This window comes from Pistacia vera, unplaced genomic scaffold (assembly GCF_008641045.1).
Source record: "Pistacia vera cultivar Batoury unplaced genomic scaffold, PisVer_v2 Contig372, whole genome shotgun sequence".
Classification (NCBI taxonomy): domain Eukaryota; kingdom Viridiplantae; phylum Streptophyta; class Magnoliopsida; order Sapindales; family Anacardiaceae; genus Pistacia; species Pistacia vera.
Window position 1 is genome coordinate 920,705 of NW_022196193.1, and position 25,195 is coordinate 945,899.

General features: G+C 39.4%; 1 protein-coding gene across 1 annotated transcript; it reads left to right on the forward strand.

The window, feature by feature from the left end:
- The first annotated feature begins 101 nt into the window (after positions 1-101).
- On the forward strand, positions 102-7,031 carry LOC116140430 (translation initiation factor eIF-2B subunit gamma-like). The gene is made up of 13 exons (XM_031426060.1): positions 102-364; positions 451-546; positions 636-713; positions 3,932-4,012; positions 4,092-4,311; positions 4,427-4,485; positions 4,963-5,012; positions 5,103-5,190; positions 5,295-5,555; positions 5,658-5,750; positions 5,940-6,044; positions 6,221-6,337; positions 6,630-7,031. The coding sequence occupies exons 1-13, from the start codon at positions 299-301 to the stop codon at positions 6,699-6,701; spliced, it is 1,386 nt and encodes a 461-aa protein (XP_031281920.1). The 5' UTR covers positions 102-298; the 3' UTR covers positions 6,702-7,031.
- Positions 7,032-25,195: the final 18,164 nt, after the last annotated feature.

The following is a 25,195-nucleotide window of genomic DNA, read 5'->3' on the forward strand; positions in this document are numbered from 1 at the left end:
AAAGTTGGTATTTGTTAGGGTAAAATTGGGCTAATCTTACCTTTTATGAAATCTGTGACCGTGGGTGAATTTAATTTCGTAAAACCTTAAGGGAGAAAATGTAATTATTCCAATTTTAACTGGATTCAAACTTTTTGTCTTCCCAGACCAAATAACACGACCCAAAAACCTAGAACAAGTAATTAATTTAATCACCAGTGATTCAGGGATTTTAGAGCTCTTTCATTTTCATGAAAATCTTTGCCACCGCTTAACTCTGCAGAATTGAACAAGCAAATTCAAGTTTTGTAGTTTTGAGATGGATTTTCAAGTGGTGGTGCTGGCCGGTGGAACTTCAAAGAAACTCGTCCCTCTAGTCTCAAAGGTCTCCACTCTTTCTCCTTCCCTTTCTCTCTTCGTTTAATTTGATTTGTTTTCGAATTCGATCTCAATATGTTTGTTTCATTGCAGGAGGTTCCGAAAGCGCTACTTCCTGTGGCTAACCGACCTGTTCTCTCTTACGTTTTAGAGCTATTGGAAATCAGTAATCTTAAGGATCTCATTGTTGTACGTTTCTTTTTGTTCATTTGAGAAGTTTCTCAGTCTTTTTTTTTTCTTTTTTAATGTCATTTTGAGTTGATGTATGTGTGTTTTAGGTTGTTGAAGGTCAGGATGCAGCTCTTCGTGTCGGTGGTTGGATTTCAGGGGCTTATGTTGATCGTCTACATGTTGAGGTATTAAAAAAAAAAAAAAATTATTGCTTGAATCTTTTGTGTTTGCTTTGTTAAGTTTGCATCTGTGTTGGAAGAGTTAATCATTTTTTACACAAATTTCTTAGGTTTTCAAAATGGCGATGATATAAGCAACTTTAATTAAATTAGACTAACTTATATAGTTTGGTTAAAAATTGATATACTGAAGAAAGAAATTTGTGCTTTAAAATTATGTGGAAACTATTTAGCATTATGTTTTCGTTAGTTTTGATGTGATGGTAATTTGATAGTGTCTTGAAAGGTTTGTTTCTGTGACATCACTTGTGGCGCCTCATGGGTGAGAGTAAGAAAGCCTTGAAGCTTTAATAATGAAAGGCTAGAGTCTAAAGAACTAGAGTTTTGCCTTTTATGCCGTATGTGTGTTTTATACAGAAGAAGGGGGAAGAATAATAGCAAATCTGATCAAACCATCATCTTCTGGAAGGAGGTTGTACAGGAGAAATGAAAAAGGAATAAAAGGTTCCTATCTACAAGGTTCAAGCTGCAATTTTGGGACAAGATTTTAATGTAGTGGTTTCTGGGTGTAATCTGTAAGAAACTTACTTCAGGGATGTTGGGGATGAGCCTTGAGAGAAGTGATGAAGATGATTCAAAACCACAGATATTTAAGGATAACAGCTCTTGGGGGATTGGGAAATAAAGTTTGTTTTGAGGTTAGGATTCTGGAGACTAAAAGTGTTGATAATGTCCAACTAGTGTCAAGGAAATTCATTTGAAGAAGAGCATGTGCAGCTTCCTCAATGTTAATGTGTTATGAGGTTGCTGTGGAATAAATTTGAAAGTTCAATGTCATGGATGCTCGACCTTACAAAAATTTCAGGCATTTGTATGAGTTATTTGTGTTAAGGTTGCTGTAAATTGGCTCGTAGCTGTTTTGACAGTATCAGGTTTCTTAGTTGGAGTAGAGTCTATGGGGGGCATTATTATGCTTTATATGGTGGACCATATTTTAAGGAATGAAAATTTAATCACCAACCTATAATTTAGATTTCACTTTAAACAAGTTTATCTATTAGCTAAGAAATATGAATTTAGACCTGCCAATTTAAAAAATGGGTTGAAGGTTTCATTGTGACTTTTAAATGAGTACATGGGTCCATTGTTGTGATGGAGAATCTAGGATCTAATTTCTTTAGTAAATTGTTTATTTAAATTTCCTAAGTATAGTATTTCCTAAAATAATTAGATTCTAATCGTTTCTTTCCCTAATTCTTCTTAATTTCTCCGTTTCTTTTCAGGTTTATCTCCCATTTCTGTCCCTTAATTTCTGTACTGTTTGTCCTACAACATTGTTAACTTCATCTTATTATATAGATATTATTAGCTTATTTTTTCAGCATATGGTTGATAGATTATTAGTTTTTTCCGTATCCACATTACTGATAGAGTTATAAACAATAATTAAGAGTCAGTTTAAGTTAAACCAAAAACTAGTATAAAGGAAGCTGTAGCAAGTTTCAAATAAATTCTTCTCATGGAAGAACAAAGTTGAACAACTATGATCTTTTACCTTTTCATACATATGGGTGCAAAATATGCTTGTTTTGGATTATTGCAAAGTAATTGTTGCCTTGAATAATTATCAAGGGGAAACTGTTGTAACTTATCAAGTGCTTCATCTAAGAGTTACTCAGATTTCTTATTATTTTCTGGGCCTTTTGTCTCTCTTTCTTGTTTATGGAACTTCAAGGGCTGGTTTATCACTACAGTTTTAAGGAAGTTTTTTTTTTTTTTTTTACAAAAACTGAACAAAATAATCAAAGTATATTCAAGTTAAAGTGAGCCATGTGAGCATTGGCCCACATTGTGGCTTGTGTAAAAGTATGTAAAGAATTTGGTAAGTATTGAAGCTTTTTCGAGGGATGCTTGCATCCAATTCCTAGTTCTCATTGCTTAGGAACTGAAGCTGTAGTCACTTAGGTTCTATCTCTTGATTATTTCCATGCGTTTACAAATCTATTCCGTAATTTGCAGAAGCGAAAAAAACCCCAAAATCGAATGATTCTGCCTTAAATCCAGTTCATAGTCAATCTTAAACCTTTTCTAATTGATATATTTCCGTAAAATCAAAGCATAACGATTTAAAGATCCGGCACCTAGGCATTTTTGTTCAGCATCAGCTCTACTTGTACTTTCAGTTTCATTTTCTTTTTTATTTACAGTTTTAGTTATAGGCTCTCTTTCATGATCCACTTACACAAGCTAAACATATATTATCATTGATATTTTTATTTCAGAACATAAAGGTGACTGATTTATATTTCCATCATTTGTGTGAGCAATGGGTCCTCCCTTATTAGCTTATGTTGCTCCATGTTACTTGTGTAAGAAGATCATAAGTTGATGTGGTGGTGCTCTGTTAATTCTATGACAGCTATTAGTCTCTGATTTCTGATTGAGTCAAGTTACAACCTAGGTGTATACTGAGAGGTTCCTGATTCCAGCACAAGCTGCTGTAACATTTGCATAGACCCCCATTGGCCTGGACTTGGTCTGGGTTTTGTTATATTCGGACTTGAAAGATTTGCTGCTTTGCAAAACAATTTTTTGACTTATGCCATAACTTTATTAGGGATTTGAGCATGACTCAAAGTTGACTGCAAGACAAAAAGTTGGCTTCTAGATGTTATTTTCTGAGCATATAGTTCTTGAACCTCTATTATGATTTGTGGATAAAACTCTTACCTATCTTTTTAACCAATTGTTGATGCTATGTACAAAGGTAAGATGTAGAAAATAAAGTCAAATAAGTGTGGTTGAATATGGTTTTTGCATGATTTTATGTATACAAAACTAATCTGTAATGATTTGTGGATAAAACTTTTGCGTATCTAGTTAGTCAATTCACTGATGCTGTGTAACAAGGTAATATGTTGAAAATAAAGTAAGATAAGTGTGGTTGAATATGGCTTTGCATGCTTTTATGTATATAAAACTAATCTTTTTTTCAATTCATTTTATTCTTAAAATTAAGTGACTTAATGTTTATGAAAATTAGTTGAAGTTGCTATACATGCTTATTTATCTCATTTAATGCCCTTTTTCTTTTGGTGTTATGAGAGAATGCTATTACTCATACACTTAGCAGTCAAATGGTAAAAACTGAATAATTACTGTCCTTTAATTTTGATTATCCATTTTAAAAAAATATAGACCAATTGGTTTTTATAATCTTGCAGGTTGCTGCGGTCCCTGAGGATGTTGGCACTGCTGGTGCACTTCGGGCCATTGCACACCACTTGACTGCAAAAGATATTTTGGTTAGCATTGATATCCTTAGTGGTTTTTCAGTTGCAGAAAGTTGTGTTTTTACCCCAGTACCACTACATGTTCCTGCAGGTTGTAAGTGGTGATCTTGTTTCTGATGTTCCTCCTGGTGCAGTTGCGGCTGCTCATAGACGACATGATGCAGTGGTTACTGCAATGCTTTGTTCTGCTCCTGTCAGTGGATCATCAGAGTCCGGATCCACTGGTGGAAAAGACAAAAGCAAGAAACCAGGGTGCTACAACATTATAGGGATGGACCCCACAAAGCAATTTTTGTTATATATAGCAACAGGTTAGGGCTTGTTGTTTTCTTTTCTTTTTTTTTCTTTTTTTTTTTTTTTTTTTTGGGTTAATTCAAGCAAATTACTGAATCTGCTCCTTACATGGCATCTCCTAACTTTTGTCAGGAGCTGAGATTGATAAAGATACTCGAATTCAGAAGAGCATTCTCCGTGCAAGTGGTCAGGTAACGGTTTGCAATTTGTCCTCTTATTTGAGTTGCTTCTGTTAAACCTCTCTGAAGCTGGTAAATGAAGTATCTAGCGAAGTTGAGTTGTAATATGTTCACTGGATGGTACTTCCAAAGCTTCTCACTTTATTAGCTATGAAAGCTAGTCCTAGTGCTTTGTTCAGAATATCACTTTTTACCATTTTTTCAAAATATTTCGGTCATTGATATGATTTCAACCTTTCTCTGCGCTACCTAGATTAAAAATTTTGGTTACTAAATTCAAATGCTTCTCCAAGAATTATCCTAGTATCAACTACTATATTTAATCTATAATTTTATTTATTTGTCCTGTAAAATTTCCATCAAATGAAAGTGAAGTATCTATACGAAAAGATGTTTCTAAGTTGAGAATGCCTGTCAAGGTACAGTTAGGTTGGCAAGATCTACTTGCTTTTTAATCTAATTTTTTATATTTCATATTTATTCTTTTAGATGGACGTTCGAGCTGATATGATGGATGCGCATATGTATGCATTCAAGAGGTTTGCCTATTTTGCTCGTCTGTTTTTAATTCATCTGTCAAGAATATTGTTATCTATATTTATGTCATTTTTTCTGTCTATGTTCCACAGGTCTGTTCTGCAACAGGTTCTAGATCAGAAGGATACATTTCAAAGCTTAAAACAGGATGTACTGCCTTATCTTGTTCGGAGCCAGCTGGTTAGTTTGAAAGGTCCCTGCATACATGGCTGTTGTGGGAGACATCTTTTTTTTCCCCTCTCTCATATCTGTGATCTGGCTCATAATTTTTTTGTGCACATTAGAAATCAGAGATACTCTTAAATGGCATACAACAAACAGAAGAAAATGGAAATGCGAAAAGTAGTTCTCAGAACAGTCACATGATTCTGTCTCGAATTCTTTCTAATGCATCTGCACCAAGGTTTCACGAACTGTATGCATTAGGTCCTGATGGATCTGCTCCTGTTCGAAGAACTCATAAATGCTGTGCTTATATTGCCGGCAGCAGCAAGTACTGTGTACGCTTAAATTCCATTCAAGCATTTATGGACATTAATCGGGATGTGAGTTCATACTGCTGAAGCTCTCATTGGGTATTTTACAGTATCTTACTGTTATGCAGTTTTGCTTGATCCAGTAGGCTGACTTTCATTTTTGAATGTCAGGTCATAGGTGAGGCAAGTCATCTGTCAGGCTATTCCTTTTCTGCACAGAAATATGTTATCCATCCGTCAGCAGAGATTGGATCAAAAACTACTGTAAGTTGAAACCTATGGTAACATTATTTTATTAAAGTTTTAAAGTAGTTTGTGTAATTGCTTCCTGTAACCAATTTGCATTTATTTTTTGTAGCTTATGTAGTGGAAGGTTGAGGCTATTATTGCTGTATGTCTTCCAACAATTAGGTTATTTCTCTTTGTACTTGATAAGTGGTTTCATCATTGTAGGTTGGACCACAATGTATGGTGGGGGAGGGTTCACAAATGGGTGACAAGTGTAGTGTCAAGCGATCTGTAATTGGCCGTCATTGCCGGATAGGTTCCAATGTAAAGGTATGTTGATTTCTTATTTATAGATATCGGGAAAAGTGCAAACTGGTATCTGTATTATTGCTTGGTCCTATTACATCACTGCCTTTGTCTTTGTGGTGCCTTGAAGAAATTTGAATATTAAAGCTGAAATAATTATGCTAGTCTTAACTGTTACTTCACCTTTCTTGTGTATGCAGGTTGTTAATTCAATTGTAATGAATCATGTCACGATTGGTGACGGTTGTTCAATCCAAGGTTCTGTGATTTGCAGCAATGTACATCTCCAAGAGCGTGTTGTACTGAAAGATTGTCAAGTAATCTCTTTATCTGTTGGACTTTATGTATAAATGTTTACATAGACAAGAGTTATTGTTAAAGGTGTGACACGTGCCATACTGAACCAGGCCAGCATGGGCTGATCTTGACTTTCAATTTTTTCGAATATTTGAGATGTATATTCACATAAAGCAACTATTTGCTTGGTAAAATTAAATTAGAAAAAGTTAAAACTTGAAGAATTAACCAACAGGTTCTGCCACCCAGTTTGGTTTTGGCACAGTTTGGTCTTGCCACCTCTAATCATTGTTATGTTACAATTCGCTGCAGGTTGGAGCAGGTTTTGTGGTTTCTGCAGGTTGTGAGTACAAGGGAGAGTCCTTGGCTAGAAAAGAGAAATAAGTAGAAGGGGGAAGGTCCCCGGCTAGGAAGAGAAATAGCAATGCATGACATTGAGTCGTCAAATTCTTGCTGTCCCCCCTTTAATACGTCGAAGGCATTTTTTTTTGTAACTTCTGGTGGTGAGTACAGGGTATATCTCTTGGCAAGGTAATAGAAATGTGTACCTTTTTCTGTTGCTTGTATCTGATCTTAGTTGTTTTGATGTATTTTTAGCGACAGAGAGATATGTAGATTAGTATCAATTTTGACGAAGCATCAGAAAAAGAAGTGTTGACAAATTTACTGGGCACCTGAAGCCTTTTTATTCACTACCAATATTGTTTGCCTGAATTAACTCTCATGATATTAGACTTTCTAATTTCTTGTTCTATTCACAATCTAATGGTATAATCTTGACATACCGTGACACTTTAGTGACTAATTGGTGTTGCAGTAGAACACTGCTATAGTAGAAATTTATTTATGACCTTTCAAGTTAGGGCAAAAATCACTTGCCTCAATTTATTTGAAATGATTACTCTAGTAATTATGAGCATTCAAATCGCATTCCCCTCAATACTATTCATAAATCCATCACTCAACCCCCCTTCTAATGCTTTCTGTTAGGTTACCGTTAAAAATATAAAATTGTAGTTTGAACTTTGAAGTGCATAAAGACTAAATTACCCTACTATGAATTGATAAATTTCCATTTTAAATGAAAAAAAAAAAAAAAATTGTTGAATGATATTAGTTGCTGAGAATTTAAAATATTCTACAATTTATTATCATAATTAAAGAATGTAATTATATATTGAATATTTTTTCGGGTAAAAATCACTTACATCCTCTAGGTTATTTGAAAGAGTAATACCACGTTCTAAAATATATCTCAAAATTCTCTTCACATTATTTGGATGAGAATTTTGCGGTAATTTTTGGGATGCATAGCATTATTGTAATCGAAATTTATTCGTACGCCAACTATTGGCATTTACTTGAACTCTTCCTAGAACTATCCAATGGACCAACATCGTCAATAATCTATAAGATTTGGAAGGATAAAACCACCTTTAGTCCCTTTTTAACTTAACACCCCTTTCGAATCGATATAACCAATTGACACCTTTTCAACATATACATATTTATCACTCAGAGCTAAAATGCACTTCTTATCTTATCCCATTCAAAATAAAGTTTGCTTCTTTTCCTCACATTTTAAAAATGCAGAGTTACAATAACCATTAAAAGATGTTTTGAGTTGCAGTTCTAGAAGAGTATGTCTACACTGTAGAGAGAGAAAAGAAAAGATTGTAGTAGTTGTTGATGTCGAAAACTCGTAGGCTGTGTTTTGGTCCTTTCATGCCAAACATTCAAGTACCAAGAGCTTTTCCATCAACTTTTCAGGCCCGAGCTTCTCCTACACACACAACAACAGGTTAAATGGGGTCAGTGGGGGTGTCACTGGTGTTCGACGCTCAAATTAGCTATGTTTTTTCCGAGTCTTGAGACTGACCAAGTCACAGGAGGTCAAAACAGTCAATTTGACTAACATGCATGTATTTATTTAGTTTGCTAGGGATTAGAATGTGTATACAAGGATTTACTTTAAAGAGAACGTTTGTTGAGGTTTGGGATCAGTAATGTGGAATATAAGGATGTTTTAAGGAAGAGAATAATAATGACTCGTTTTTCTTAATAGATTGTCTTGTTGAGTTTTCATTAATTTGTCTCAATGGGATCTCATATCTTAGTTTCACCAAGATAGAATAGGAAGGTCTAGCTGGATGATATCATGTGCAATATGAGGAAAATGAGAAGTGAAAGCGAAGAGGAGATGTCATCTTTTATTGGAGATAACTTGATACACAATGCTCCGAAGTTGAACCGAAAAGTCTGAAACATTGAGCATAGTGATGACTGAAATCAGAAATCTAAAAGTTGATTAACTTGCCATTCCCCACAATCCAATGACAATGAAGAAGAATCATAGGGAGAAACTCTTTCATGCCTGGCTACATCGAAGATCTAACGTTGGAAGCTGGTTTCCTAATCTCAGCAAATACTTGGTAATTTTGATTTATTATAATTGCAAGAAAATCAAGATTTCAATTTAAATTAACTTGCATGATTACTAATTACAGAATGTATATCTTTTTATTTCACATTGTGATATCATATTATTACAATTTACATTACAATGTCAAAGATAAGAAATTAATGACTTGAGATGAATGTTTTGAAATAACGATTAAATAAAAATGTATATTTATTTTCTACTTCGAAATAGCTTTTTTGTTAGGTATGTATGTTTTAAGAAATTTTAGTTGTTAAATGTTTAAATATATACAATTTTGTGTGTGATTTTTCCACCAAGCTTGGAGCATCGCGAGGATATAGTTCGATCCAGAACCAGCTCGACTCCATCGATTGTCCGACCCAGCATAAGCTCATCGAGATATAGCTCGACCCAACACAAGCTAGTCACGAACAATCCGAGTGATTGTTCAACCAATTCCCAGATAACTTTAGATCCCAGATATCTCGGGAATGATCAGACTGACAACAATCTTTGTGCAATCATAGCGCCCAATTGCGAGAATATCGGAGTTGCATTTCAATTTAATTGTAATCCCTTTATTTTTGCGCTTTCCTTTTTGCAAACTCTGTATATAAACCCCTTCAAATGATGGGGAAGGGGTTAGAAAATATTCCTAGAATCACTATTGTAAGCTCTCACAGCAAATAAAAAGAATAGTGGACGTAGGCTCAAGAGTTTATATCACCGAACCACTTTAAAATCCTTTTTGCTACTTACTTTACTGTATTAATTATTCATTCATCGCTGGTTATCCGTAATCATGCACATACCAGTTCCGATCCTGCCAAGGTCGATCGGATCACTCTAGTTGGTGTAGATTTATGTATTATTATTTTGGCGCTAGAAGGAGGGCCTTTGCCAACATCTCAGAAATTTTGGGAAAAAAACACAGCGATCTAACCACTTCAGGCCCACGATGGTGTGTACAAGATCAAAAACCACCACCCGAAACCATGTATGGAGACGACCCATTAGGAGGTGGAATAGGACGCTGTTGGGCGTCGACCACCATTGTCGCCATCTCAGCATGCCACAAATAACCAGCGGCAGGAACGTCAAACCCCGAAAATGGCCAGTTGGTGGAGATAATCAGAACCGTGGTTGCACAGGCGGTGCAGCAGAATGTGGCTGAGCTGAGAAATTAGCAACCAACGACCCACAACCTTGACGAGCCGCGCTTCATTGATCCCACCCTGACGGGTAAGACTTCAGTTGTGGACTAGTTTTGTAACGCCCCACTTGAGGTACGTAGTTATTGTTTCTTCTTTTGCTTTTATTTGAGTTGGTTTCTTGGTAATATTGCTTGGTTGACCTTTGATTGAGTGTTATGTTGAATACCTGCCCTGAAATTGGTTGAAAATAGAAGAAGTTCAGTGTTCCAAGCTTCGCCGGGGCGAAGAAGTATCTTCGCCGCGGCGAAGGGGTGTTGAAGCCACAGGAAGCTGCTGGACAGTTTCGCCGCGGCGACAGAAGCTTCCTCGCCGCGACGACGGGCCGACCAAAATGTTTGTTAAGTTTTAGATATTTTCTTCCCTAAGGGCATTTTGACCATTCTAATCCTAATTAGCAGGAAAAGTGGAGAGTAAATTGTAAGGAATTTTCATGGAGAATATGTTGCTATGGGAGTGTGTTTGTAATGAATCAAAGGATATAGATAGAATTCCCAAAGAAGAGTAAGGGCAAAATGGGAATGCTTGTGTATAAATTTCATTAAAAGGAATTAAGTCATTGCAAACCCTTCATTCTTCTTCTCCATCGCCACTCTCCTCCCTTGCTCCCTTTCAAATTCTCTTTCTTTTGATCAAGGAGTTTTTAAGGGCTTTTGGAGTGATTTGGGGTAGAAAATCAACCTAAGACATCCTAAGGTAAGGATTCTTGCTTTGGTTGTGAAGTCTTGTGAGTTTTTGTATATATTTGAGTTTGAGGGTTTTTGTTTATTCGTTGAAGAGTAGAGAGAAAGTCAAGCAAACCAAGTGAAAGGACGAGTTAGTGAAATCTCTCAATAACAAGGTAAGTAAACCCCAACCCAAGTTGAGATTTGAGAATTTTCTTGATTAGGGTTTTGATAGCACTTATGTATGTATGTTATATACATGTTAAATGCCATGTGATTGAGTCTTAAATAGAGATTTCTAGTGCCTTGTGACTGTTTATACATTGCAAATGTAAGATGTGAGATGTGGGTTGGAAAGGTAGTTTGAGATGGAATTGAAGGGTACTGAGGAAATCCTTTTGGAAGTGTCTTTCTTTGGCAGGATATGTGGATATGTGAGGGGGTTTCTCCCCATTTTGGATGGTTAGAGAAAGATTTAGAATCATTGTTATAGTAGAGTTTTATTATGCACTTGAGTTGTTTGATGAAATGCCTAATAGAGGTTTGAGTATGAGTAGTGAACCTTAATTCTTGCAACATTGCATGTTGGCATTTCATAAGTGCATTAGTGGAGATGAACCATCCATAGGCATTAATTGTGCATTGAGAAGTGACCTAAGAAAGAGTAGGAAACTTTGTGTATGCACTTGCTCTATGAGTAGAGAACTTTGTGGATGCAACTACTCTAAGGGTAGAGAGAATGAGAAGTGCTAGAATAGAGTGAATGAGAAGAGTATTAGAAATGGGTTGATGCGTTGTGATCACACCTTACAGTTTGAGAATCGGGTTGATGCTTTGTGATCATCACCCGACTAGCCATTAGAAATGGGTTGATGCTTTGTGACCATCACCCGATAGGCATTAGAAACGGGTGGATGCTTTGTGACCATCACCCGGTTAGTTATTAGAAACGGGTGGATCTTTGTGACCATCACCCGTTAGTTATTAAAAAGGGGTTGATGCTTTGTGATCATCACCCGTATTTATTAGAGATGGGTTGATGCTTTGTGATCATCACCCGACAGTGATAGGAACGGGTTATGCTTGGTGATCGTTACCCAAAGTCATGAGGAACGTGTAGGTGCTGTGGTCTCCACCCGATAGTTACGAAAACCGAGTAGGTGCTTCATGACCCCCACTCGGTAGTCACTAAGAATGGTTGTGCTGTGTGTAATTCCACCCGATAGTCATGAAGAGTGAGATGGTGCTGTGTGAACGCCATCCGGCCGTACCTCCGGTAAGATGAGGCCATGACGTTTAGTAGGAAACAACAGAAAATGTGAGGAAAGAATTAAGAGTAACCATACGGGGATAGACATAGAGGGTTTTACTTACTGAGCATTATTTTGTGCTCACCCCGTTATTTTCCTTTGTGGATGCAGGATCTAGGTGATGATGCAGTCGGAGGGGCGTCGGCAAGCGAGGAGCAATAGCTACACTGTTTTCCCGTGTTGTCTTTTAAAATGGTATTTTTGTAATGACGTTCTTTGTGTATAAAGAAGTATGACTTATAATAAAGGAAAAGTTTTGGGCCCTTTTTCTATTGTTATTATGCAGCATTGTACTGTGTCACACAATTGTTACATTTTGGTATCAGAGCAAAGTTTTGGGATTGAACAGTGTATTATTCTCATCGCCACAACGTCCTATAACCGACTTGTGAGTTTAATTTCTTCTTATAGTAATTGTTTCTCAAGTTCATTGGTGTGATTATTTTGTAGATGAGCGTAGTTATCGGAATCGTGGTAAGGGTGTGGTGAATGAAGGAGAACCTTCTAACCCACCAGAGTCTACACCCCCTCCCTTGGATGAAGCTAGAATTCGGGGAATTATATAGCAAGTCACGGTAGAAACCCAAGGGAGAGTTGAAACCCCGTACAGGTATCGCCAGTTTGCGCATGTCAAAAGAGGACAACCGGTACCTCCCCCAGTATAGAGCAGAGTTGAACCGATTACGGTCTTTCTAGTCAACATCAACCCTCAGAGTTTAAGGGTACTACAGATCCAGTGATAGCAGAAGAGTGGCTTGGGTCCGTAGAACAAGCCACGGGTTTTATTCCCTGTCAAACCGGGAGAAGATCCGGTATGCGAGTTTCTTGTTTCGGGGTGATGCCCGAATTTGGTGGGAATTAATGGAAGAAACTCATGATGTGATAGTAATGACTTGGGAAGAGTTCAGGCAAGATTGAGGCCGAGTATAGAACAGAGGACCAAGTTCATGAGAAGGTCCAAGAATTTTCAGTTTACGGCAAGGGACTATGCCGTGAGAGTATTCGGTGAAATTCAATTCTCTTGCAATGTTCGCACCCAAATAGTTAGTACTCCGGCCTTGAGAAGGGATAAGTTTGTGCACGGGTTGAAGCCAGAGATAGCCCGGGATATAATGACAAGTTCCAACCCTCCTCGAAATTATAGTGAGGCTTTGAGGCGGGCAATGAAGGCGGAGATTTTTGAGAATAAACTTTCCCCGTAGGATCCTCGACAGAGGACCAAGTTGAGCCACCCTCCGCCCCCCAGAGAGAGAAACATAAGGGTGTAAAAGGTAAAGACATGAAGAATCAGAAGAAGAAGTAGCGACCCCCGGACGGAAGGTTTCCTCTTTGCCCTAATGTGGGAGGAATCACCCGGAGAATGTCTGAGGGACCAGAAGTGTGTTATAGGTGCCGACAGCCAGGGCACCATGATGAAGATTGTAAAACTCCTCTTCCAACCAACCATCAGAGTTCAGGAGGTACTGCGAATGCCAAAGTGTTTCACTGTGGCACAAGGGGAAGCAGAGGCAGTCCATCAGCCGTTACTGGTCAGTTATTATTTCATTCATTCCCTTATATGCTTTAATGATTCAGGTGCCACTCATTCGTTTATATCTATGGGATGATTGAGAATTAGGTTGAAACCTATTAGAGTGACTCAACCCATTAATAAGTTACCGATGGGGTTAGTGTTCTGACTCAGAGATTTTGTTAGAGAGTCCTTGGTGATCCAGGGTAGAGAGTTAATAGTTGACTTAATAGTTTTTGATATGCCCGACTTTGACGTGATGTTGCATGGATTTCCTAGGGAGATATGGAGTAGAGATTGACTATCGGAAAAAGAAGGCGAGATTTAATCTTGATAGTGGAGATAAGTTTTTTTGGAGAGGGCCATCAGTGAGCATGCTGATTAGTAGTGTGAAAGCTAGGAAGATGTTAGAAAGGGGTGTTCGGATATATTCCCATGTAGTGCAGAGTGGTGATGTTCCACAGCAAGAGATTCAGAGGGTGCCAGTAGTTCGAGACTTTCTAGATGTGTTTCCGAAGAGTTACCGGGTTTGCCTCCGAGAAGGGAGGTAGAATTTAGTATCGAACTGGCACCAGGGACAGCACCAATATCTAAACCCTTATCAATGGCCCCAGCTGAGCTTCAAGAATTAAGAAGCAATTCCAAGCTTTTAGATAAAGGCTTTTCTGACCGAGTCATTCTCCTTGGAGGCTCCAATCCTGTTTGTGAAAAAGAAGGATGGATCACTAAGAATGTGTATTGATTATAGGAGTTGAAATAAGTTACAGTAAGAATAAGTACCCCTACCCGGATAGATGACCTTTTTGATCAGTTGAAAGGAGCGACATTATTCTCCAAAATTGACTTGAGGTCCGGGTATCATCAGGTACGAGTGGTTAGCAAGATGTGGCTAAAACTGCCTTTCGTACAATATGGGCATTATGAATTTGTAGTGATGCCTTTTGGCTTGACTAATGCCCCATCAGTTTTTATGGACTTGATGAACAGGGTATTCCATGAGTATTTGGACCAGTTTATTGTTGTCTCATTGACGACATTCTGATTTACTCAAATCAGAGAAGACACCGAGAAACACTTAGATTGTATTGCAATGGCTGAGAGAAAAAAGTTGTGGCTAAATTTTCTAAGTGTGAGTTTTGGCTTAATCAAGTGATATCCTGGGTCATACCGTGTCGAAGGAAGGGATTTCGGTAGATCCGAGTAAAGTGCGCAATCCTTGAATGGCAGAAGCCGAGAACAGTGAAAGAAATCAGGAGTTTCTTAGGTTTAGCAGGTTACATTTGCGATTTGTAGCGGGATTCGCCCAGTTGGCTAAACCGTTGACAGCTCTTACCAAACAGAAAACTCCTTTTTCTGGTCGCAGCAGCTGATGGAAAAGCTTCCAAAGTTAAGAAGAGGTTAACAATAGCTCCGTATTAGTGTTACCACAGGAGGGTGTAGATTATGACATTTTTACAGACGCCTCTCTGCAGGACTTGGCGCCGTGCTGAGGCAGTTGGGTAGGGTTATAGCTTATGCTTCTCGTCAATTGAAAGAGTACGAGACACTACCCTACGCATGACTTAGAATTAGCAGCCGTGGTCTTTGCCTTAAAGTTTGGAGGCATTACCTTATGGTGTGAAGAGTAATATCTACACGATCGTAAGAGTTTGAAGTACTTCTCACTCAAAAGGAGTGAATATGAGGCAGAGAAGTGGTGGTTAAGTGGATTATGATGTGTGAGTCTAGTTCAACCGGGAAGACCAATGTGTAGCCGTAGCCTTAGTGAAAAGCCTATTTATTCCGCTTACCAAGCAGAAGAGTTAATAGAAGAATTGTCTAAGGAACAATTGAAGTGGTTCCGGGAAGAATTTCCAGTCTAGAGGTACAGTTTTCTTTACCGAAGGAATCAGAGAAAAGCAGTGGCCGATGAGTGGTGTCAGAAAACAGTTCAGCAAGTGCTTGGGGGCAAGACATCCGAGTTCTTTGTGAGAGATGGTGTCCTCTATTTTAAGCATCGGTTTGCATTCCTTCGAATGAGGAGTTGAAACAGAAAATTCTTATGGAGGCTCATGACACACCGTACACCGCTCACCGGGAGCAACCAAGATGTATCAAGATGAAAGAAAGGCTATTGGTGGCGGTATGAAGAAAGACATTGCAAGTTTGTGGCTAAATGTCTAACTTGTCAGCAAGTGAAAGCGGAAGACCAACGGCCATCAGGGTTGCTTCAACCATTGAGTATTCCAGAGTGGAAATGGGAGAGCATTTCAATGGATTTTATCACGGGTCTCCCCAGAGTACAGAAATGGTGTAATGCTATATGGGTGATTGTGGATAGATTAACCAAATCAGCCCATTTCCTTCCCGTAGGAGAGCACCAATGCAGATCAATTGGCTCAGATTTACCTCAGGAGATAGTCAGATTGCATGGTGTGCCCAACTATAGTGTCGTAGAGATTCTAGATTTGTCTCAGCCTTCTGGACGAGTTTACAGAGGAGTTTGGGCACCGTTTAGCTTTCAGTACTGCCTATCATCCTCAGACGATGGCCAAACGAAGAACGAATCAGGTGCTCGAGGATATGTTGAAGCCTGTTGCATGATCAGAGTACCCGCATGAATGCTACCCTTAGTGAATTTGCCTACAACAATAGTTATCAGCTACAATTAGAATGGCGCCTTACGAGGCTCTATATGGTAACGGTGTAGGTCTCCGCTACATTGGTGAAGTAGGCGAAAAATATGAGTTGAGTACCGCTCTTGGGCCAGAGATGACTTAGAAGCTGGTAGAAGATGTTGAAGTTAATCAGAAATAGAATGAAACAAGCCCAGATCGACAGAAGAGTTATGCCGACTTGAAGAGGAAAGAGGTGGAATTCCAATGTGGGCGACAAAGTTTTTTGAAAGTTCCCCCTTACAAGCGAGTAATGGCTTCGGAAGCAAAGGGAGTTAGCACCGAGATACGTAGGTCCATTTGAGGTCTTGCAACAAGTGGGAAGGGTGGCCTACAGATTGGCACTACCACCTAGCATGGACAGGTGCATGATGTCTTCAATGTCTCGATGCTACGAAATATGTAAGTGATCCCCTCCACATCCTGAGTGTAGAGGACGTCGAAGTAACAAGAATCTAGTATATAGAACGTCTAGTTCAGATTTTAGATCGAAGGTTAAAGAGCTTCGGAACAAGAGTTTTCCGTTAGTGAAGTCCTTTGGAGGATCACAAAGTGGAAGAGGCCACTTGGGAATAGAACGGACATGCAAATCGTTTCCTAGATTATTTGTATGAATTTCGAGGACAAAATTCTTTTAAGGGGGAGAATTGTAACGCCCCACTTGAGGTACGTAGTTATTGTTTCTTTCTTTGCTCTATTTGAGTTGGTTTCTTGGTATATTGCTTGTGTTGACCTTTGATTGAGTGTTATGTTGAATACTTGCCCTGAAATTGGCTGAAAATAGAAGAAGTTCAGTGTTCCAAGCTCTGCCGGGGCGAAGAAGAATCTTCGCCGCGGCGAAGGGGTGTTGAAGCCACGGGAAGCTGCTGGACTTTTCGTTTAGTTTTAGATATTTTCTTCCCTAAGGCAATTTGACCATTCTACCCTAATTAGCAGGAAAAGTGGGGAGTATTGAAGGAATTTTCATGGAGTATGTTGCTAGGGGGTGTGTTTGTAATGAATCAAAGGATATAGATAGAATTCCCAAAGAAGAGTAAGGGCAAAATGAGAATGCTTGTGATAATTTCATTAAAGGAATAAGTCATTGCAAACCCTTCATTCTTCTTCTCCATCGCCACTCTCCTCTCTTTCTCCCTCTCAAATTCTCTTTCTTTTGATCAAGGAGTTTTTAAGGGCTTTGGAGTGATTTGGGGTAAAAAATCAACCTAAGACATCCTAAGGTAAGGTTCTTGCTTTGGTTGTGAAGTCTGTGAGTTTTTGTATATTTGATTTTGAGGGTTTTGTTTTTATTCGTTGAAGAGGAGAGAGAGATCAAGCAAACCAAGTGAGGACGAGTTAGTGAAATCTCTCAATAACAAGTAAGTAAACCCCAACCCAAGTTGAGATTTGAGAATTTTCTTGATTAGGGTTTGATAGCCTATGTTTTATGTTTTTTTATATACATGTTAATGCCATGTGATTGAGTCTTAAATAGAGATTTCTAGTGCCTTGTACTGTTTATACTTGCAAATGTAAGATGTGAGATGTGGGTTGGAAAGGTAGTTTGAGATGGAATTGAAGGGTACGGAGGAAATCCTTTTGGAAGTGTCTTTCTTTGGCAGGATATGTGGATATGTGAGGGGGTTTCTCCCCATTTTGGATGGTTAGAGAAAGATTTAGAATCATTGTTATAGTAGAGTTTTATTATGCACTTGAGTTGTTTGAGAATGCCTATATAGGTTGGAGTATGAGTAGTGAACCTTAATTCTTGCAACATTGCTTGGCATTTCATAAGTGCATTAGTGGAGATGAACCATCCATAGGCATAAATTATGCATTGAGAAGTGACCTAAGAAAGAGTAGAAACTTTGTGTATGCACTTGCTCTTTGAGAAGAGAACTTTGTGGATGCAACTACTCTAGGTAGAGAGATTGAGAAGTGCTAAGTGGAGTGAATGAGAAGAGTAGTAGAAATGGTTGATGCTTTGTGATCATCACCTTACATTTATAAGAATCGGGTTGATGCTTTGTGATCATCACCCGACTAGCATTAGGAATGGGTTGATGCGTTGTGCTTCATCACCCGATAGGCATTAGAAACGGGTGGATGCTTTGTGACCATCACCTGGTTAGTTATTAGAAAACGGGTGGATGCTTTGTGACCATCACCCGGTTAATTATTAAAAAAGGGGTTGATGCTTTGTGATCATCACCCGATATTTATTAGAGATGGGTTGATGCTTTGTGATCATCACCCGACAGTGATTAGGAACGGGTTAATGCTTGGCGATCGTTACCCGAAAGTCATGAGGAACGGGTAGGTGCTATGTGGTCTCCACCCGATAGTTACGAAAACCGAGTTGGTGCTTCGTGACCCCCACTCGGTAGTCACTAAGAATGGGTTGGTGTTGTGTGAATTCCACCCGATAGTCATGAAGAGTGAGATGGTGCTGTGTGAACGCCATTCGGCCGTACCTCCGGTAAGATGAGGCCATGACATTTAGTAGGAAACAACAGAAAGTGTGAGGAAAGAATTAAGAGTAACACATACGGGGATAGACAGATAGAGGGTTTTACTTACTGAGCATTATTTTGTGCTCACCCCGTTATTTTCCTTTATGGATGCAGGATCTAGGTGATGATGCAGTCAGAGGGGCGTCGGCAAGCGAGGAGCAATAGCTACACTGTTTCCCTTGTGTTGTCTTTTAAAATGGCATTTTTGTAAATGACGTTCTTTGTGTATAAAAGACGTATGACTTATAATAAAAAGGAAAAGTTTTGGGCCCATTTTCTATTGTTATTATGCATGCATTGTACTAGTGTACAACAGTTGTTACAAGTTTGGCTTATCAGCTCCAAGGGGTGACTAACACCCTTGACGTCAAAGGGTGCACTCTGCTCACAAGCATGAGTCACATGGGCAAACCAACCCCGGGAAGCAGCCATGGAAAGAACCAATGGGTGAAAGCGAAGGTAATGGTCACCCACGAGACGCTCGACCAACTCGGTGGAATCCTCAACATCAGCATGCCGGTCTTAACCCACGCCTAATACAAGCCTGATCCTCGCAAGCTCGTGAGATGAGTATGTGCACCAATCTGGCAATGACCGATGTTGTAGTTATATCCGATGTCGTGAGCAACGCACTGACGAGCATGATAGCATTTATCAGCCAAGCCATCATGACTCAACCTCGTGCATCAACATGCGTAATGGAGGGGGTTCACAAGTGACAGATTTGCGAAGTCACTTGCTTGAGGTAAGGTTGAATAGAGCCATCCAGGACAATCACAATGAATACTTGGATCGTGTGTAGAAAATGCTTGACAATCTAAGGGCTTGCCAGAACGGTGTGGTAGAAGAAATAATGAGTTCCCCCTTCACAGAGGAGGTTCACTAGGCCCCACTTCCACAGGGATTTAGGGCGCCAAAGAGTAAGTTCGACGGGACAAGAGACCTCATTGACCACGACAATTTCAATGACCTGATGGAGCTTCACCAGGTCTGTGACCTAACGAAGTGACGCTGCTTCGCTGTCACATTGGTAGGGGATGCCAATAGGTGATACAAAAGACTCAAGGCGAACTCCATCAATTCTTGGTAATAGTTCTCTTTGCTGTACTTATAGCAATTCCAAGTGAGGAGACAATTAGCAATGTCGCTCAGCTACTTGAGCAATATTCATTAGGAAAGAGACAAAACCGTATCCTCGTATTTAATAAGGTTCTAGTGGATGCACTCGAAGAGTCAATCCGAACTTTGCTAATTACAGGCATCAGGCCTAACAAGGAACTGTAAAAAGAGCTCCAAAGCGAAGATCATGTGAGCTTGGCAAAGTTTTATTAGATGGTTGCAAAGCACCAGAAGTAGAAAGCTCGTTAGCAGCCTTAGCTAGAAGCTCGCCAAGAAGAGCCCTGGACAGGTGACAAGATCACCCATCAGATAAGCAAAAGGCCCAAGACCATAATGATAGGGACCAGAACAGGTCCCAAAAAAGACAGAGAATAGATGACCATGGGGACATGCAACCCTTCCTGTGATACGCAGAATATACGCAAGACATAGCTCACATTTACGAAGTCTCTCGTGAGGCAAAGAGACTGCCCACTACAGAAAGGGTGAGGGGGGCTCTGAGCAGGAGATATCACAAAAATATTGCTGATACCATCGAGACATTGGGCATAACACCAATGAGTGTCAGGGTTTGAAAGATGCCGTTGAAGACCTGATATGAAGGGGCCACCTAAAGGAATTTGTCAAGGAGGCACGAGTTCGCGAAAATACTAGCGAGCAAAATAACCAGGTCTAGTAAGCCCCAACCAACGCCAACAAAAAGGTCCTGGTGTGCATGATCTACGGGGGGCTTAACATAGCGGGGAGCTCAAAGTGTGCTCGTGAGTAGTACACTCGAGAGACCCAAACAGATTCGGTCCCCAGGATAATGAGCTGTGAACAGAAGCTACCGAAACAGCCTAAACAAGAAAGCAAGGTGGTAGGATTCATTGTTGAAGAATGCAAAGAATCCCCTCACCATAATCATGATGCGATCGTAATCGCAGCCAGGATTGACAATACTAGAGTGCTAAAGGTAATGGTTGATAATAGAAGTGTAGCGAACATCATCCTTTTGGGAGCCTTTCGGGAGATGAGGTTCACAGAGAGAGACTTGAAGGCGTGTCCTTCACCAATCTACAGATTCACCTGGGACAATCTGGTCCCCAAGGAAACGACTGACCTTCCCGTGACTCTAGGGGCAGAACCTAAAATCAGGTCAGTAATGACTGAATTCTTAGTGGTAGATTGCCCAACCACATACAACGTCATCCTCAGAAGACCGATCTTGGATGGTTTGAGTGTAGTCACATCAGTACGTTGCCAAGCAATGAGGTACCCCACTCCCGGGGGAGTCGCAATGATCGGGAGCTGTAGGAAAGAATCTTATGAATGTTACAATCGGGCCATAAATGCTGCATTGAAATGGCCATTCCCGAGAATAATGGTTATTACAGAGTCTGAACCATACCTTGGATCTCTCAATCATACCATAGATTCTTGCATCCACAAAGAAGAGCTCGCGATAGGGCCGACAGAAGAGTTGCAAGAAATATGTGTTAGCAAGGAAGATCCAACTCACGTACTGAAAATTGGTAGTAGCCCGAGCAAAGAAATGGTTGATAATCTGGTAAGGTTTCTGAAGAAAAACCTCGATGTGTTTGCACGGGTGCATGCAGATATGGTGGGGATCAACACTGAGGTAATGTGTCATAAGCTGAACATTGACCCAAAAGCTCGGCCAATAAGACAAAAAAAAGGTCTATGGATGCAGATTGTTCTAAAGCGCTCAAAGATGAAGTTGACAAACTCTTGAATATCAACTTTATTAGAGAAGTGAAGTACCTGGATTGGCTTGCCAACCTAGTCCTAGTTAAGAAGTCAAACTGCAAATGGTGAACTTGTGTTGACTCTATAGACTTGAATAAAGCCTATCTCAAAGACAACTTTCCCCTAGCACAAATTGATAAACTAGTAGACGAGATAGCTAGAAATGCACCACTTAGCTTCATGGGTGCATTCTTGGGATATAACCAAATCCTGACGTATCACCCGATGTATCACCCGATGAATAGCATACCTCCTTTATTACTAACCATGAGATTTATTGTTACAAGGTTATGCCGTTTGGCCTGAAGAATGCTGGGGCAACCTACTAGTGCTTGGTGAACAAGATGTTTGTCGACCAATTCAGCAAAACTATGGAGGTATACATCAACGACATGCTTATCAAATCAAATGTCGTCAAAAGCTACGTTAAGTATCTAGGGGAAATGTTCGACATCCTCAGAAAATACAGAATTGTAACGCCCCACTTGAGGTACGTAGCTAATGTTTCTTCTTTTGCTCTTATTTGAGTTGGTTTATAAGTATTATTGGTTGGTTGACCTTTGATTGAGTGATATGTTGAACACTTGCTTTGAAATTGATTAAAAATAGAAGAAGTTTAGTGTTCCAGGCTTCGCCAGGGCGAAGAATGATCTTTGCCGCGGCGAATAGGTGTTGAAGCCCACGGGGAAGCTGCTGGACAGTTTCGCCGCGGCGATGGAAGCTTTTTCGCTGCGGCTACGGGCCGACCAAAATGTTTGTTAAGTTTTAGATATTTTCTTCCCTAAGGGCAATTTGACCATTCTACCCCTAATTAGTAAGAAAAGTGGGGAGTAAAATGTAAGGAATTTTCATGGAGAATATGTTGATATGGGGGTTTGTTTGTAATGAATCAAAGGATATAGATGGAATTCCCAAGGAAGAGTAAGGACAAAATGAGAATGCTTGTGCATAAATTGCATTAAAATGAATTAAGTCATTGCAAACCCTTCATTCTTCTTCTTCATCGCCACTCTCCTTTCTTACGTCCTCTCAATTTCTCTTTCACTTGTTCAAGGATTTTTAGAGGGCTTTTGGAGTGTTTTGGGGTAGAAAATCAATCTAAGGCATCCTAAGAGTAGAGAAAAAGTCAAGCAAACCAAGAGAAAGGAAGAGCTAGTGAGATCTCTCCATAACAAGGTAAGTAAATCCTAACCCAAGTTGAGATTTGAGAATTTTCTTGATTAGGGTTTTAATAGCAATTATGTATGTATGTTATATACATGTTATATGCTATGTTATTGAGTTTTAAATGGAGATTATTATTGCTTGTGGTTGTTCATACACTTCAATTGTGAGAAGTGAGATGTGGGTTGGAAATGTAGTTTGAGATGGAATTGAAGGATATTGAGAAATCCTTTTTGGAAGTGTCTTTCTTTGGCAGGATTTATGGCTATGTGAGGGGGTTTCTCCCCATTTTGGATGGTTAGAGAAAGACTTAGAATTATTGTTATAGTAGAGTTTTATTATGCACTTGAGTTGTTTGATGAAATGCCTAATAGAGGTTTGAGTATGAGTAGTGAACCTTAATTCTTGCAACATTGCATGTTGGCATTTCATAAGTGCATTAGTGGAGATGAACCATCCATAGGCATTAATTGTGCATTGAGAAGTGACTTAAGAAAGAGTAGGAAACTTTGTGTATGCACTTGCTCTATGAGTAGAGAACTTTGTGGATGCAACTACTCTAAGGGTAGAGAGAATGAGAAGTGCTAGAGTACAGTGAATGAGAAGAGCATTAGAAAAGGGTTGATGCTTTGTGATCATCACCCGACAGTTATGAGAAAAGGGTTGATGCTTTGTGATCGTCACCCGATAGTTATTAGAAACGGGTTGATGCTTTGTGATCGTCACCCGATTAGTTATTAGAAATGGGTTGATGCTTTATGATCGTCACCCGAAAGTCATGAGGAACGGGTAGGTGCTTTGTGGTCTCCACCCGATAGTTACGAAAACCGGGTAGGTGCTTCGTGATCCCTACTCGGTAGTCACTAAGAGCAGGTTGGTGCTGTGTGAACTCCACCCGACAGTCATGAAGAGTGAGATGGTGCTGTGTGAATGCCATCCGGCAGTACCTCCGGTAAGATGAGGCCATGACGTTTAGTAGAAAACAACAGAAAGTGTGAGGAAAGAATTAAAAGAAATACATACGGGGATAGACAGATAGAGGGTTTACTTACTAAGCATTATTTTGTGCTCACCCGGTTATTTTCCTCTGTGGATGCAGGATCTAGGTGATGATGCAGTCGGAGGGGCGTCGGCAAGCGAGGAGCAATAGCTACGCTGTTTCCCCTGTTTTTGTCTTTTTAAATGGCATTTTGTAAATAATGCTCTTTGTGTATAAAAGACTTATTACATATAATAAAAAAGAAAAGTTTTGGGCCCATTTTCTATTATTATTATGCATGCATTGTACTAGTTTACAGCAGTTGTTACAAGAATGAAGCTCAACCCCCTAAAATGTACTTTTGGAGTAAGCTCAGAAAATTCTTAGGGTTCTTTGTAAATCAACGGGTTGTTGAAGCCAACCCAGAGAAGATTCAAGCTTTGCTAGATATGAAAAGCTCGACCAGTATAAGACAGGTACACAGCTTAACCAGACGTGTGGTCACACTCAGCAGGTTTGTTTCTCGAGCCACAGACAGATGCTTACCATTCTTTGAGACCGTGAAAGGGAAGAAAGATTTCAATTGGATAGAGGAGTGCGAGAGGGCCTTCCAGAAACTAAAGAAACATCTGGGACAACCTCCTTTATTGTCAAAGCCCGTCTAGGGTGAGCCACTGCTATTGTATTTGTCAGTATCAAAGCCTACTATCAGTGCCACATTGGTACATGAAGAGGGAGAGTGTAGTGGCCAGTATAATATGTGAGCAATATGCTGCTCGATGCGGAGACGAGATACCCCAAAATGGAGAAGCTCGCCTATGCCCTTGTCATCATCGCCAAAAAGCTGCAGCCTTACTTCCAGGTGCACTCCATCCACGCGTTGACCAACTTTCTGTTGAGGAAAATAATACAAAAGCCTGAGGCATCGGGCATATTGATTTAGTGGACAACGGAAATGAGTTAGCATAATATAAAGTACATCCCGAGAATGGCAATCAAAGGTTAGGCTTTGGCGGATTTTGTAACACCCACATCGAGTTACGTAACTCTATTTATGTTTTAATGCCCTTAGTATTACTGATGCATGTTTTCTACAACATGCAATATGTAGCAAGTGCACTAGTTGCATAAAGTAATAAAGTGATGGGTAGGATATCGTTCCCACGAGGATTGTTAGCAAAGCACTAAGTTTCCTAACGTTATCAAGTTGAAGCAATCGAATTCTTTGGATTGGTGGGAGCAAATTTTAATTAAAAACAACAAAGAAATTAAACCAAGAATTAAATCTTAATTAAGAAAGCAAGATGAAACATGGAATATCAATTCAAGCAAAACGGGTAGGGTTTTGACTTCGTTTGGATTTTTATGGGTTAAACCTAATAATTACACTATATTCACATTCATGCGCAATGGTTGTAAATCGAATTCACTAATATGTTAAACATACCCTCTCGGGCTATGTTTTCCTATTCATCCTTATTAACATTCCGCACCCAACAAATTGAAGGTTAATAATTCTAAATTCATTAAGCACAAGAATCCTAAATTGATTTCATTAATTCTTGAATCTATCTCTAGCATCCAATACTATAATGGTGATTAC

Coding starts and splice junctions, on each gene's coding strand:
- LOC116140430 (XM_031426060.1), top strand. CDS start 299: ATGGATTTTCAAGTGGTGGTGCTGGCCGGTGGAACTTCAAAGAAACTC. Junction 547..635: donor ATCTTAAGGATCTCATTGTT/GTACGTTTCTTT, acceptor TGTGTGTTTTAG/GTTGTTGAAGGTCAGGATGC. Junction 6,045..6,220: donor GGATAGGTTCCAATGTAAAG/GTATGTTGATTT, acceptor TTGTGTATGCAG/GTTGTTAATTCAATTGTAAT.